The following is a 17,862-nucleotide window of genomic DNA, read 5'->3' as shown; positions in this document are numbered from 1 at the left end:
TCCAAACAAAGTGCCAACAAAAAATGGAATACATTAAAAGAATAAAAAAAAAATAGATAAATCCCTTTCCTCCTGGCGCAAATCTATCACTGTGAAAAAGAACATGACATTACTACCGCGGTCAATACAAAAGAATATTACCTCGCCACAAAAGTCAGTCTGTGAGGCTGTGCTATACTTTTCAGCTGCCTTTTCAAGATTTACTTCGATAGCTTGAGTAGCTTCAGAAGCAATAATGTCTTCTCTCAATACAGTCAACGATTTGATTAACTCTGCTTTTTCCTTTTCTCCCGCCCGCAGAGATTCTTCTATGTTTTTTAGTTCTGCAACGATAACTTGTGCCTGTTCTATACTGTAAGGTGTGGTCAGACCACTCAACTTTTCTTGAACTCTGTAAAAATAAAAACATTTTAGAAAACAAAGACTTCAACTAATTCATGGCAAAGCAAAAACAAAATATGAAACAAAGAAGCAGAGAAGAAAAATAACAATAATTACTCACTGTGCCAATGTCTGCATGCCAGCCTCTGTGTTTGCAACCTCATGCTTTATCTGATGAAGTTCCCTTTTTAGACGACTTACACGACTTCTAGCCAGAGCTACATCTGCCTTGAGCAAATCTGTATCGTATCGTCCGGCACCGCTACCACTCGAACTTACTGCGGTTACAAAAATGACACTTAGTTCGACGAAAATTATCGCGACACTTATTCTTGATGAAAAAATTTATATGCTGCTCTTAAAATAGTTTATTTTTTATTGTTTCCTTTCATTACTTGGCTATTTTCCCTGTTGGAGTCCCTGGGCTTATAGCATCCTGCTTTTCCAACTAGGGTTGTAGCTTAGCAAGTAATAAAATCAATAATAGGAAAGAAGCTAATTACATAAATTTGGAAAGTATCACCCCACATTTCTATAAAGTATGGCATACATTTCTTAGCAATACTTTACGTCTAAATCCCTCATTTATGGGAACATTCTTACACTTATATAAGCAATGAAATGAATTTTATCAATCATACCACAACACAATAAAATGAAGTTCAAAATGAAAAATTCAATAGGATGAGCAAATGAGAAAGATATTGGCAATACTTTATGTCTAAATCCCTAATATACGGAAACATTCTTACACTTATATAAGCAATGAAATGAATTTTATCAATCATACCACAACACAATAAAGTGAAATTCAAAATGAAAAATTCAATAGGATGAGCAAATGTGAAAGACAAGATATCTGTGTCTTACATGAGGATCTTGAGCTAAAGAGGTTGGTGAGAGTGGTATTGAGATGATGATATTCATCTTGCGCTAATGCCAGACGTTGAGCCTTGACCTGCATGATGTCCTGCTTGGCACTCAGGTCGTTCTGAGCTGAACACAGATACTCGGAGAGCATAGCCTCCTGAACTTGCCGCCATGCTAATCTGGGGTCCTCAATTTGGTTTTGCTCTGGAAAAAAAAATACAAAATACATATAATAAAGATTGTTCCTAGTGCTGGAGCACACATCTTGCTATATGCAAAGCGTTCTTAAACAAACAAACAAGGAATATTGATTCCAAAGACTTTTCATTACTGATCAGTAAATATACAATAGGATCTTTGTTATTATTACAATATTTACTGATCTGTATATTGATAAAACTTGAGGGCTTCTGTAGGATTGGAGAATTATAAATGTCGTTCATACAATAATCAGAATATCATACAATAAAAGTCAAATACTGTGAGCAAAATATTTACCATTAACTTGTCAAATTATTGATACCCAAAATAATTTACATGAGCCAATCTTTTGACAGACAATAAAATTTCTCAATCAGCTAGACACCAATGAGAACCAATAAGATACAGTTCAGTACTCTACATACAGTACATGATAAAAATTCATTCAGCTAATTACATAATAAGTAAAACACTTACTATTAATGTGATCGATGTAGTAAACACCAATTTGTGGATCGTAGCACTCCTCCCACCCATAAGGAAGTTCATGGCCAACACAATCGGCAAATGTCTGGGCCTTGGTATAACTAGAAGGGAAATAACGTATGTCAGTTGCCATAATGACACGCCAAAGAATGAAGATCATGCCTTATCCTTGAACTACAGACCACTAATCTTCTTTAAGTCAGAATGTACTTGAGACCATTAGTTATGTACAACACGGCATGGCATTTCAAACTAAAGTTAACTTTAAACTATAGTATCATCCACTGTTAACCCTTTTACACCCAAAGGACGTACTGGTACGTTTCACAAAACTCATCCCTTTACCCCCATGGACGTACCGGTAAGTCCTTGCAAAAAACTGCTATTTACATTTTTTTTTGCATATTTTTGATAATTTTTTTTTAGAAACTTCAGGCATTTTCCAAGAGAACGAGACCAACCTGACCTCTCTATGATGAAAATTAAGGCTGTTAGAGCAATTTAAAAAAAATATACTGCAAAATGTGCTTGAAAAAAAAATAACCCCTGAGGGTTAAGGGTTGGAAAGTTCCAAATAGCCTGGGGGTAAAAGGGTTAATATTGTCTATGTGAATATCTTTTGTAGCCATAAAGATGCTGTATAACAAATGGGTTATGTAGGTCAGTACAATATCACAATGATTACTGTACAATACAGTCCTCTTTACTCAACAATGGACGATATCAATCAGCCTTGCATCACTGCTCCCTAAAGTAAGCCATACTATATTCATTCCATATTCATAACTCCTCAATTCTCATTTCATCATTCTGCAATATGGCATTCACTCAATCCCGGCAACATCCATTCAGATTAAACTAGAACAGCATAATGTAAACAAAAGACAAAAATTAATTTTTGTATTGCATTTCCCTACCTACATAAAAGCATAAAACAAAATATTTTTCACAAGTGAGACTGTAGCTATAAACATCAGTACATAGAGAAATTAGAAGCATCAAATAAAACAAAGAAGGAAAAAAATTTCAGGAGGAAGAAGCAGCTGATGTTACCTCTAACTAGAATATAGCATAAAAATGACAGATAAGACTCGAAAAATAGCATCTCTATAAAGTTTAGAAGCCTTACATAACAGGATTATGGTCGTTTTTTAATCCGTTAACCCTTTTACCACCAAGCTATTTGGAATTGGATTTCCAACCCTTAACTCCCAAGGGGTTGTTTTTTTCCCAGCACATTTTGCAGTATATTTTTTTTAAATTGCTCTAACAGCCTTAATTTTTGTCATGGAGAGGTCAGGTTGGTCTCATTCTTTTGGAAAATGCCTGAATTTTCTCAAAAAATTATCAAAAATATGAAAAAAAAAAAATTTATAGCATTTTTTTGCAAGGATGTACCGGTACGTCCATGGGGGTAAAGGGATGGCTTTTGTGAAACGTACCAGTACGTCCTTTGGGGGTAAAAGGGTTAATATGACAGTGAGTGTATTGCACATCTACTATGCAGCTTCACCTGAGCCTGTAAATGGCTTTCACTTACAGTAAAATAAAAACAGCAAAGCATCAGATATCGAAAGCAACAAATGCAATACAGCAACTTCGTTTGATCATGATAGCAAGTACCCCTGTACCAAATGCAATATAAAAGACCTAGGTTCTTTGTTACAAAATGTCTGTTTTGACGTTGTTTCTTATTTTAGAATGATTTATTGTTAATTTGTTCTCTTCATTTATTTATTTCCTTATTTCCTTTCCTCACTGGGCTATTTTTCCCTGTTGGAGCCCCTGGGCTTATAGCATCTTGCTTTTCCAACTAGGGGTGTAGCTTGGATAGTAATAATAATAATAATAATAATCCTGCACAAACCATACTCTAATCAAAAGCACCACATACTACATAATCACTTCATGTTCAGAGACCTAACCATAATTGAAACAAGCAAAGGAAACCTAACCAGAAATTTTTGTGGCTTTGCAAGTACAGTACACTAACCGACAAGAACCACAATCTTGACTGAGAAGGTCAAAATACTGTAATACTTTAAAATATTGAAAATGGCGAGTATAGATGTAAAACAAGAAAACCATCACATTTAACCCTTTTACCCCCAAAGGACGTACTGGTACGTTTCACAAAACCCATCCCTTTACCCCCATGGACGTACCGGTACATCCTTGCCAAAAAATGCTATAAAAATTTTTTCTTCCATATTTTTTATATTTTTTTGAAAAAATTCAGGCATTTTCCAAGAGAATGAGACCAACCTGACCTCTCTATGACAAAAATTAAGGCTGTTAGAGCAATTTAAAAAAAATATACTACAAAATGTGCTGGGAAAAAAGTAACCCCTTGGGGGTTAAGGGTTGGAAATTTCCAAAGAGCCCGGGGGTAAAAGGGTTAACAAATTAGAACAGCAACTCGTTTATGGGAATTATTCAATAGACGAGAGGAATAACGACACTCAGGATTTGACCCTGAGATATTTCAAGTGAAACCCAGAGAATGATTTTACCCTGAATCTATGAAATATGGACCTTGAATTAGACGTCAGATTTTATCATCTTTGTGTAGTTTTTGTCCATTTCAGGATATTCATTGCTTTTAAAACAAACAATAATCAACATATAAATGGCTTCTTTAAACACATTTCTGGACATTCTTAGTAATAAAAGAGCAGTACTTATATTAATATTTACTAATTTTAGTATTTTTTTTATATGGATAATCATCAGATTCAACACACATCACATAAAATACAGTAAAACTAGTTTACCGTTATCTCTGCAAGGCTTGTTTACATTATAGCCTGATTGGGCTATACAATATAAAAATGGTATTTTTATTATAAAATAAATTTTTAAATATACTTACCTGGTAGTTACATATATATATATATATATATATATATATATATATATATATATATATATATATATATATATATATATAAATATATATATATATATATATATATATATATATATATATATATATATATATATATATATATGTAACTACCAGGGAAGTTACATATTTAAAAGTGGTATTTTTATTATAAAATAAATTTTTAAATATACTTACCAGGTAGTTACATATATATAGATTTAAGATATATATATGTAACTACCAGGGAAGTTACATATTTAAAATTTCTACTACTGCTTTAGAATACTGTACATCTAAGTAAAAAAATTGCTGAGTATGAATATTAACACAGTAAAATGATTCTTATATAATAAAATAAAAAATAGCTCACAACCATGAAATTTTAAGTTATATAAATAGCATGGCTTATTCACAAATTAAGTACCTATAAAAAATTACAACATAAGTAAATTTATCCTGGCTCAAACTCTTCCTTGGCAAAGAGTTCTCTTCTATACAAACGTGCTCATTCAAAACAGGGAGAGAGAGAGAGAGAGAGAGAGAGAGAGAGAGAGAGAGAGAGAGAGAGAGAGAGAGAGAGAGAGAGAGAGAGACTGGCTCAAACTCTTCCTTGGCAAAGAGTTCTTTTCTATATAAACGTGCTCATTCAAAACAGAGAGAGAGAGAGAGAGAGAGAGAGGGAGGGGGGGAGAGAGAGAGAGAGAGAGAGAGAGAGAGAGAGAGAGAGAGAGAGAGAGAGAGAGAGAGAGAGAGAGAGAGAGAGAGAACAAAAGGCAGTCGCCTGCTGATGCCACTTTCCTCATACCTTAGGCATCATCAAATCTGTGGTGACCACTTCACTTAAGATGATTCCCCCGATCTCATCCTCAATCATGGTCAAGGCTAACCCAAGACAAACTCAACTACAGCCTTTCACCCATATTACCCACTCTGTGAACCTCCGTGGCAGATAAAGCTTATTTATTAGGAATATTTCTGCTATGATGATTGGTTGAAACAAGGGAGACTTGGGAAAAAAAACAAAAAATAATGATTGAATAAAAAAAATTTCTTATTACAGTAATGTTGTTAACCCTTTTACCCCTAAAGGACGTACTGGTACGTTTCACAAAACTCATCCCTTTACCCCCATGGACGTACCGGTACGTCTTTGCAAAAAAATGCTATAAAATTTTTTTTTTTGGTTTTTTTGGTAAATTTTTTAGAAAATTCAGGCATTTTCCAAGAGAATGAGACCAACCTGACCTCTCTAAGACAAAAATTAAGGCTGTTAGAGCAATTTAAAAAAAATATACAGTACTGCAAAATGTGCTGGGAAAAAAATAACCCCTTGGGGGTTAGGGGTTGGAAATTTCCAAAGAGCCTGGGGGTAAAAGGGTTAAATTGCAATACCCTGTATCATACTGTACTTTTATGAAGGATTATTGGCTTTTATCGATGCAGTACGGTATTATGAAAACTGAATTAACATATAGCACTATTGTGAATGAAAATAAGTTTAATGCACCAATTTAACCATGAATTTAATGCCATACACATACAGTATAGAATTACTATACCAATTGAACCATGAATTTAATGCCTTATATATATACAGTATAGAGTATAGGATAACTATACCAAATGAACCATGAATTTATTGCTATACATATACAGTATAAGATTACTTTACCAAATGGACCATGAATTCAGTGCCATATATATACAGTACAGGATTACTATACCAATTGAACCATGAATTTAGTGTCATACATATTCAGTATGGGATTACCATATCATCTGAACCATGAATTTAGTGCCATACATATAATGTATAGGAATACTATACCAATTGAACCATGAATTTAGTGCCATACATATAATGTATAGGAATACTGTACCAACTGAACCAGGAATTTAATGCCATACACAGAGAGTATAGGATTACTATACCAACTGAACCATGAATTTAGTACCATACATATACAGTATAGGATTACTATATCAACTGAACCAAGAATTTAGTGGCATACATGTATAGTATAGGAATACTGTACCAACTGAACCATGAATTTAGTGGCATACATATATAGTATAAGAATACTGTACCAACTGAACCATGAATTTAGTGGCATACATGGGCTACACAGTATAGGATTACTATACCAATGGAACAATTAATTCAATGCCATACATATAATGTATAGGAATACTATACCAATTTAACCATGAATTTAGTGGCATACATATACAGTATAGGATTACTATACCAACTGAACCATGAATTTAATGGCATACATATATAGTATAGGAATACTGTACCAACTGAACCATGAATTTAGTGGCATACATATACAGTATAGGATTACTATACCAACTGAACCATGAATTTAATGGCATACATATATAGTATAGGAATACTGTACCAACTGAACCATGAATTTAGTGGCATACATATATAGCATAGGAATACTGTACTAACTGAACCAAGAATTTAGTGGCATACATATATAGCATAGGAATACTGTACCAACTGAACCATGAATTTAGTGGCATATATATACAGTATAGGAATACTGTACCAACTGAACCATGAATTTAGTGGCATACATATACAATATAGGATTACTACACCAACTGAACCATAAATTTAGTGGCATACATATACAGTATAGGAATACTATACCAACTGAACCATGAATTTAGTGGCATACATATATAGTATAGGAATACTATACCAAATGAACCATTTAGTGGCATACATATAATGTATAGGAATACTATACCAATTTAACCATGAATTTAGTGGCATACATATACAATATAGGATTACTATACCAACTGAACCATGAATTTAGTGGCATACATATACAGTATAGGAATACTATACCAATTTAACCATGAATTTAGTGGCATACATATACAATATAGGATTACTATACCAACTGAACCATGAATTTAGTGGCATACATATATAGTATAGGATTACTATACCAACTGAACCATGAATTTAGTGGCATACATATACAGTATAGGAATACTATACCAAATGAACCATTTAGTGGCATACATATACAATATAGGATTACTATACCAACTGAACCATGAATTTAATGGCATACATATATAGTATAGGATTACTATACCAACTGAACCATGAATTTAGTGGCATACATATACAATATAGGATTACTATACCAACTGAACCATGAATTTAATGGCATACATATATAGTATAGGATTACTATACCAACTGAACCATGAATTTAGTGGCATACATATACAATATAGGATTACTATACCAACTGAACCATGAATTTAATGGCATACATATATAGTATAGGATTACTATACCAACTGAACCATGAATTTAGTGGCATACATATACAATATAGGATTACTATACCAACTGAACCATGAATTTAATGGCATACATATATAGTATAGGAATACTGTACCAACTGAACCATGAATTTAGTGGCATACATATATAGTATAGGAATACTGTACCAACTGAACCATGAATTTAGTGGCATACATATACAATATAGGATTACTATACCAACTGAACCATGAATTTAGTGGCATACATATATAGTATAGGAATACTGTACCAACTGAACCATGAATTTAGTGGCATACATATACAGTATAGGATTACTATAACAACTGAACCATGAATTTAGTGGCATACATATATAGTATAGGAATACTGTACCAACTGAACCATGAATTTAGTGGCATACATATACAGTATAGGATTACTATAACAACTGAACCATGAATTTAGTGGCATACATATATTGTATAGGAATACTGTACCAACTGAACCATGAATTTAGTGGCATACATATACAATATAGGATTACTATAACAACTGAACCATGAATTTAGTGGCATACATATATTGTATAGGAATACTGTACCAACTGAACCATGAATTTAGTGGCATACATATACAGTATAGGATTACTATAACAACTGAACCATGAATTTAGTGGCATACATATATTGTATAGGAATACTGTACCAACTGAACCATGAATTTAGTGGCATACATATACAATATAGGATTACTATAACAACTGAACCATGAATTTAGTGGCATACATATATAGTATAGGAATACTGTACCAACTGAACCATGAATTTAGTGGCATACATATACAGTATAGGATTACTATAACAACTGAACCATAAATTTAGTGGCATACATATATTGTATAGGAATACTGTACCAACTGAACCATGAATTTAGTGGCATACATATACAGTATAGGATTACTATAACAACTGAACCATGAATTTAGTGGCATACATATATTGTATAGGAATACTGTACCAACTGAACCATGAATTTAGTGGCATACATATACAATATAGGATTACTATACCAACTGAACCATGAATTTAGTGGCATACATATATAGTATAGGAATACTATACCAAATGAACCATTTAGTGGCATACATATAATGTATAGGAATACTATACCAACTGAACCATGAATTTAGTGGCATACATATACAATATAGGATTACTATACCAACTGAACCATGAATTTAGTGGCATACATATATAGTATAGGAATACTATACCAAATGAACCATTTAGTGGCATACATATAATGTATAGGAATACTATACCAACTGAACCATGAATTTAGTGGCATACATATACAATATAGGATTACTATACCAACTGAACCATGAATTTAGTGGCATACATATATAGTATAGGAATACTATACCAAATGAACCATTTAGTGGCATACATATAATGTATAGGAATACTATACCAACTGAACCATGAATTTAGTGGCATACATATACAATATAGGATTACTATACCAACTGAACCATGAATTTAGTGGCATACATATATAGTATAGGAATACTATACCAAATGAACCATTTAGTGGCATACATATAATGTATAGGAATACTATACCAACTGAACCATGAATTTAGTGGCATACATATACAATATAGGATTACTATACCAACTGAACCATGAATTTAATGGCATACATATACAATATAGGATTACTATACCAACTGAACCATGAATTTAATGGCATACATATACAATATAGGATTACTATACCAACTGAACCATGAATTTAGTGGCATACATATACAATATAGGATTACTATACCAACTGAACCATGAATTTAATGGCATACATATACAATATAGGATTACTATACCAACTGAACCATGAATTTAATGGCATACATATATAGTATAGGAATACTGTACCAACTGAACCATGAATTTAATGCCATACATATACAGTGTAGGATTACTATAACAACTGAACCATGAATTTAGTGGCATACATATACAGTATAGGATTACTATAACAACTGAACCATGAATTTAGTGGCATACATATACAGTATAGGATTACTATAACAACTGAACCATGAATTTAGTGGCATACATATACAGTATAGGATTACTATAACAACTGAACCATGAATTTAGTGGCATACATATATAGTATAGGAATACTGTACCAACTGAACCATGAATTTAGTGGCATACATATACAGTATAGGATTACTATACCAATTCAACCATGGATTTAGTGCCATACATATACAGAATAGGATTACTATAACAACTGAACCATGAATTTAGTGGCATACATATACAGTATAGGATTACTATAACAACTGAACCATGAATTTAGTGGCATACATATACAGTATAGGATTACTATACCAACTGAACCATGAATTTAGTGGCATACATATACAGTATAGGATTACTATAACAACTGAACCATGAATTTAGTGGCATACATATACAGTATAGGATTACTATAACAACTGAACCATGAATTTAGTGCCATACATATACAGTATAGGAATACTATACCAACTGAACCATGAATTTAGTGGCATACATATACAGTATAGGATTACTATACCAATTCAACCATGGATTTAGTGCCATACATATACAGAATAGGATTACTATAACAACTGAACCATGAATTTAGTGGCATACATATACAGTATAGGATTACTATAACAACTGAACCATGAATTTAGTGGCATACATATACACTATAGGAATACTAAACCAAATGAACCATGGATTTAGTGCCATACATATACAGTATAGGAATACTATACCAACTGAACCATGAATTTAGTGGCATACATATACAGTATAGGATTACTATACCAATTCAACCATGGATTTAGTGCCATACATATACAGAATAGGATTACTATAACAACTGAACCATGAATTTAGTGGCATACACATACAGTATAGGATTACTATAACAACTGAACCATGAATTTAGTGGCATACATATACAGTATAGGATTACTATAACAACTGAACCATGAATTTAGTGCCATACATATACAGTATAGGAATACTATACCAACTGAACCATGAATTTAGTGGCATACATATACAGTATAGGATTACTATACCAATTCAACCATGGATTTAGTGCCATACATATACAGAATAGGATTACTATAACAACTGAACCATGAATTTAGTGGCATACATATACAGTATAGGATTACTATAACAACTGAACCATGAATTTAGTGGCATACATATACACTATAGGAATACTAAACCAAATGAACCATGGATTTAGTGCCATACATATACAGTATAGGAATACTATACCAACTGAACCATGAATTTAGTGGCATACATATACAGTATAGGATTACTATACCAATTCAACCATGGATTTAGTGCCATACATATACAGAATAGGATTACTATAACAACTGAACCATGAATTTAGTGGCATACATATACAGTATAGGATTACTATAACAACTGAACCATGAATTTAGTGGCATACATATACAGTATAGGATTACTATAACAACTGAACCATGAATTTAGTGGCATACATATATAGTATAGGAATACTGTACCAACTGAACCATGAATTTAGTGGCATACATATACAATATAGGATTACTATACCAACTGAACCATAAATTTAGTGGCATACATATACAGTATAGGAATACTATATCAACTGAACCATGAATTTAGTGGCATACATATACAGTATAGGAATACTATACCAAATGAACCATTTAGTGGCATACATATACAGTATAGGATTACTATACCAAATGAACCATTTAGTGGCATACATATACAGTATAGGATTACTATACCAAATCAACCATTTAGTGGCATACATATACAGTATAAGATTGCTATACCAACTGAACCATGAATTTAGTGGCATACATATACAGTATAGGATTACTATAACAACTGAACCATAAATTTAGTGGCCTACATATACAGTATAGGAATACTATATCAACTGAACCATGAATTTAGTGGCATACATATACAGTATAGGATCACTATATCAACTGAACCATGAATTTAGTGGCATACATATACAGTATAGGAATACTATACCAACTGAACCATGAATTTAGTGCCATAGATATACAATATGGGATTACTATGTCAACTGAACAATGAATATAGTGGCATACATATACAGTATAGGAATACTATACCAATTCAACTATGGATTTAGTGTCATACATATACAGAATAGGATTACTATACCCACTGACCCATGAATTTAGTGCCATATATATATCGTATAGTAATACTATACAAATTGAACCATGAATTTAGTGGCATACTTATACAGTATAGGAATACTATACCAATTCAACCATGGATTTAGTGCCATACATATACAGTATAAGATAACAACAGTATAACAACTGGCCCATGAATTTAGTGGCATATAGGCTATATTGCGTATAGGAATACTATACTAATTGAACCGTGAATTTTGTGCATTAAATATACAATAGAAAATTACTATACCAATTCAACCATGAATTTAGTACCATACATATACAGTATACAATTACTATACCAATTCAACCATGAATTTAGTGGCATACATATACAGTATAGGAATACTATAACTGAACCATGAATTTAATGGCATACATATACAGTATAGGATCACTATATCAACTGAACCATGAATTCAGTGGCATACATATACAGTATAGGAATACTATATCAACTGAACCATGAATTTAGTGGCATACATATACAGTATAGGAATACTATATCAACTGAACCATGAATTTAATGGCATACATATCCAGTATAGGATCACTATACCAACTGAACCATGAATTTAGTGGCATACATATCCAGTATAGGATCACTATACCAACTGAACCATGAATTTAGTGGCATACATATCCAGTATAGGATCACTATACCAACTGAACCATGAATTTAGTGGCATACATATCCAGTATAGGATCACTATACCAACTGAACCATGAATTTAGTGGCATACATATCCAGTATAGGATCACTATACCAACTGAACCATGAATTTAGTGGCATACATATCCAGTATAGGATCACTATACCAACTGAACCATGAATTTAGTGGCATACAGATACAGTAAAGGATTACTATACCAATTCAAGAATTAATTTAGTGGCATACATATACAGAATAGGATTACTATACCAATTGAACCATGAATTTAGTGGTATACATATACAGTATAGGAATACTATATCAATGGAATCAAGAATTTAGTGGCATACATATACCGTATAGTAATACTATACCAATTGAACCATGAATTTAATGCCATGCATATACAGTATATGATTACTATACCCATTGAACAATTAATTTAGTGCCATACACATACAGTATAAGATAACTATACCAACTGAACCATGAATTTAGTGGCATACACATACATAACTAGGGCACTGTTATTCAGTCGTTGAGGAATAACAACAAATATCTTTGCTTCAAAATGTTTGTTTACGTTATTTGTACACTAGAAAACAATGACAAAATCAATATTCTTTAAACAATTTTCTCATTGCTGAACATTGATAGCGACACCAAACTCTAGTAAAAGGCATTAGTCAAAGGTACATACTGTTATTCAGTGTTCGGTCCTGGTAAGAATATTTTTTCCTCTGGAGTTTAATCTTAATACAGTACTTTTGATCACAATTCTGATAGATTTTTTCCTTTTAATGGAGTAATTTTGACATTTCAGTGTCAACAAATTTTCTGGATTTCTAGATTAAATACAACGCAGTTTCTAAATTTCCAGATTAAATACAACGCAGTTTCTAAATTTCTAGATTAAATACAACGCAGTTTCTAAATTTCTAGATTAAATACAACGCAGTTTCTAAATTTCTAGATTAAATACAACGCAGTTTCTAAATTTCTAGATTAAATACAATGCAGTTTTTAAATTTCTAGATTAAATACAATGCATTTTCTAAATTTCTAGATTAAATATAATGCACAATCATTTAATGACCCAGGTAACAAAAACCTTTCTCTATAGATATTGTTCATGATAAATGATGCACTGTACACACAATACTTATCACAATTTCATAATCATGACGTACGAGATATTATCCTTCACAAATAAAACTGTCAAAATACGGTAACTTTTAACCCATATACAGTACTGCGGTTTGTCAATAACGCTCGATTATAAAAGCCTAAAAACTCTATCCAAACCAAATCCCTAAAAATAAACACAGCAAAAATAAAAATATCTCATACATTAACCTAACAGTGATCCAGTTCTTTAAAAACAAACTTTCTTTCATTGTCTTGGATTAAAATTCTCTTGCTTGAGGGTACACTCAGGCACACTATTCTCTCTTCATTGAAAACAAATTTTTTTTCCTTGTCTTGGGTTAAAATTCTCTTGCTTGAGGGTACACTCAGGCACATTATTCTCTCTTCATTGTTTACATATATATTTTATATATTTTAATGTTGTTACTGCTTTAAATATCTTATATTGTTATTCATTACTTCTTATAGCTTATGTAGTTTGTTTATTTCCTTATTTCCTTTCCTCATCGAGTTATTTTCCCTGTTGGAGCCCTCGGGCATATAGCATCCTGCTTTTCCAACTAGGGTAGTAGCTTAGCAAATAATAATAATAATAATATATAATAAAAATAATATAAAAAAACAAAAGGTTCTCCATAATAATAATAAAAACGATAATATAAAAAACAAATGGTTCTTCATAAAACATTAATCAATTTCAGTGCTTTTATTGTGTATTTCTTGACTTTAGAAGAGCTCATCCATATTATTTATACAGTCTAAACATGACATTTAATTACTGATTGTTCTTATAGCAATTTCCTCACTAAAAAAATGCCAAAACTTCCAGTTTAGTATGTCAATAAACATCAAACTCTAAGCAAGATTTAGCTCATTATAAATCAATAGAGAGCAACGTATGATGAAAGGCCTATGCTATATCTAATTACACACGATCTTGATTAAATTTTGATACCCAATGTAAGCAAAAACAAAACTCACTAATTAGTACCAAACTTGAAATAAATTCAGACAAATTATAAGACCACATACTAGGTTAGGCTATTTTAACTAATTTCTCTTCCTATTATTTTGTTAAAGTTTTTATAGTTTATATAGGAAATATTTATTTTAATGTTGTTACTGTTCTTGAAATATTTTACATTTCCTAGTTTCATTTCCTGACTGGGCTGTTTTCCCTGTTGAGGTCCCTGGGCTAATAGCATCTTGCTTTTACAACTAGGGTTGTAGCTTAGCAAGTAATAATAATAATAATAATAATAATATTAATAATAATAATTATAATAATGATAATGATAATAATAATAACATTAATAATAATGATAATAATAATAATAATAATAATAATAATAATAATACTGTCCTATATAGTACATTCCATTAAAACTTTTTATTAATTCTAAACACAAAAGACTTTCATGTAAATGAACACCAAGAATTAAGTCCAGGAAATGGTTTGAACACAGTTTGGAATTTAAGGAAATGACTTAGGAAGAAATGTTGATAACCTAATTCATGTAGTGTCGAATGCCAGTTTAAAATTTCTTATATCCCAGAAAGCAAATAATTTAATATCCTATAAAAAAATAGTAAATAAAAGTTTAATTGTATCACAGTAATACCAAAATAAACTAAATAATAACAATAAATGGTAATAATGATGAAAATATCTTGAGGGATATAAATTATAAATAATGGTAATAATAAAAATAACTAGAGGGAAATAATAATAAAATATAATAGTAATGATAAAAATTATGCTGATAATCATAAAATAAAATAATATGGGGGAAATCATTTTAATATATATATATATATATATATATATATATATATATATATATATATAAATTATGGGTGAAAAACATTAAGAATTTGACCACAATTATCATTACAAAAAATCTGATGTAACAAAATTTCTAATAAAGCATATTAATAAAAAAATACCTACAAGTTATCTTTTTAAAATAATCTATGATAAATACATTTTCAAAATAATCTAAATCGATCAACTGTTACATAAAAGATTTAGTTTAAATACATTCAATACATCGCAAAAACCCGAGCATCATCATTCCCCCAACAACAACCACCCCCACCCTCCCCCCCCCCAACCATCCCCCATTTCCCTACTGTAAGCTAAGAGACCCCCTTAGGTCCTCCTAAGCCTCCCTCCCCCCTTAGGTCCTCCTAAGCCTCCCTCCCCCCTTAGGTCCTCCTAAGCCTCCCTCCCTCCCTCCTCCCGGCCCTTGCATACCAAACATTCCAAAGCTTTATCTGCCAGGGTCACACACTCACATACCACTTAAAAATGTTGGGGGCCGCATTTCTGCCACTCCACATCGCATATAAATCACTTTCCGTACACAGAAATACACATTCGCGGCACTGAAATCGACTGCAGGGTTGGAGAAAAGATGGAATATAACGGAAATATGCGTCCATGCTAACAACACATACGGACACAGTCTCTCTCTCTCTCTCTCCCTGACTCCTCTTAAAAAAAAGGAGGCCAAATGATTATTTCTCATCTAAAACTCCTCTTCCACTACTAAATCACTTCGAATCACAATCGAGATGATCTGCGTCACCAATGGACACAGTAGCAAGCACAACTCGGCACTTTTACGAACGGGTTAGCACGTAATTATAATAAAGGAATGGCTGTGAGGAGAGAGACACGGCCTACCTATCTCTTGGATCTATCCACGTCGTTTTCTTATTGTTGTGATCGATGAAATATATCTTTCCGTCGTAATCGTGTCCAATTTCCCATCCACTCGGTAATGGTAACTCTCCATTTCGTCTTCTAGGCATTATGTTTTAAGTGAAAAACACAGAAAAATTCTCATCACTACCGTCCACTGTCCTCCATATTGAGACTTCTAAAGTTCTAATGACGTCACGGGACTCCTTGGCCAATCATCGGCGAGTAACCTCCAGCGACCAATCGTGGCCTCGGATGCCACAAATCCGTGACGTTTTGATGACGTTTCCGTGACGTTTACGAATTTGAACCAATGGCGAACCAGACACACTCCTGGGAACCAATCAAAGCCCTGCATTCCAAAGTCAGCAGTAGGGAAACTCAGCCGAAATATCTCGTGTTATTAGGGCCATATTTGAATACAAAATAATTTGTGTTTATTTGACGGGATATTTGACTCTAGCTACGCACGTTTCACTACGCGCGTACACAGCATTATGTCCTTGGTGGAAGAGAACCCTTTTTTTTTTTTATCTAAATTTTAATAAAAATGTTTACGGTAAACAGGTTCAAGGTATTGTCTAAGCTCATAGGGTGCCACCAGGTTTCACAAATAAAAACGGCCCAGGTAGAAGGAAAAGGGAAGATAACCACTCAAACAAGTTGCAAAATCTGACGACGGAATGGAATGCGGATTAGTGAAGACAGCCTTTGCTTCACCTGAATAATTCAGAGAACTTCTTTTTTTTTTCCTCTTCTACTACCCCTACTTTCCATACCTAGACCCCCTACCACCTCCCTCCCCCACCAATTGCCTTTTCCGTCGCATTCCAGTTACGTAATTAAAGATAATGGATGTATTCACGGGGTTTTTAGACAGATGATGCTTATTATTCGCGAAAGGAAAATCTTTTCTCCGAAAATCGTGATTTGAATACG

The 17,862-nt window shown here is 32.5% G+C and overlaps 1 protein-coding gene across 2 annotated transcripts in view; it reads right to left on the bottom strand.

The window, feature by feature from the left end:
• kibra (WW and C2 domain containing protein kibra) overlaps positions 1 to 17,118 on the bottom strand; it is a 49,132-nt gene extending 32,014 nt beyond the window's left edge. For both annotated transcript variants that reach the window (XM_068370664.1, XM_068370665.1), the window contains exons 1-5: positions 16,906 to 17,118; positions 1,930 to 2,039; positions 1,252 to 1,455; positions 503 to 659; positions 142 to 391 (exon numbers count right to left, since the gene is read on the bottom strand). In XM_068370664.1, coding sequence (XP_068226765.1) covers positions 142 to 391; positions 503 to 659; positions 1,252 to 1,455; positions 1,930 to 2,039; positions 16,906 to 17,033 — 849 coding nt within the window. In that variant the 5' untranslated portion in view covers positions 17,034 to 17,118. The remainder of the gene's footprint in view (positions 1 to 141; positions 392 to 502; positions 660 to 1,251; positions 1,456 to 1,929; positions 2,040 to 16,905) is intronic.
• Positions 17,119 to 17,862: the final 744 nt, after the last annotated feature.

This window comes from Palaemon carinicauda, chromosome 3, assembly GCF_036898095.1.
Source record: "Palaemon carinicauda isolate YSFRI2023 chromosome 3, ASM3689809v2, whole genome shotgun sequence".
In the NCBI taxonomy this organism is placed as follows: Eukaryota; Metazoa; Arthropoda; class Malacostraca; order Decapoda; family Palaemonidae; genus Palaemon; species Palaemon carinicauda.
The sequence above is the reverse complement of the archived record's forward strand: the minus strand, read 5'-3'. Positions and strand labels throughout refer to the sequence as shown.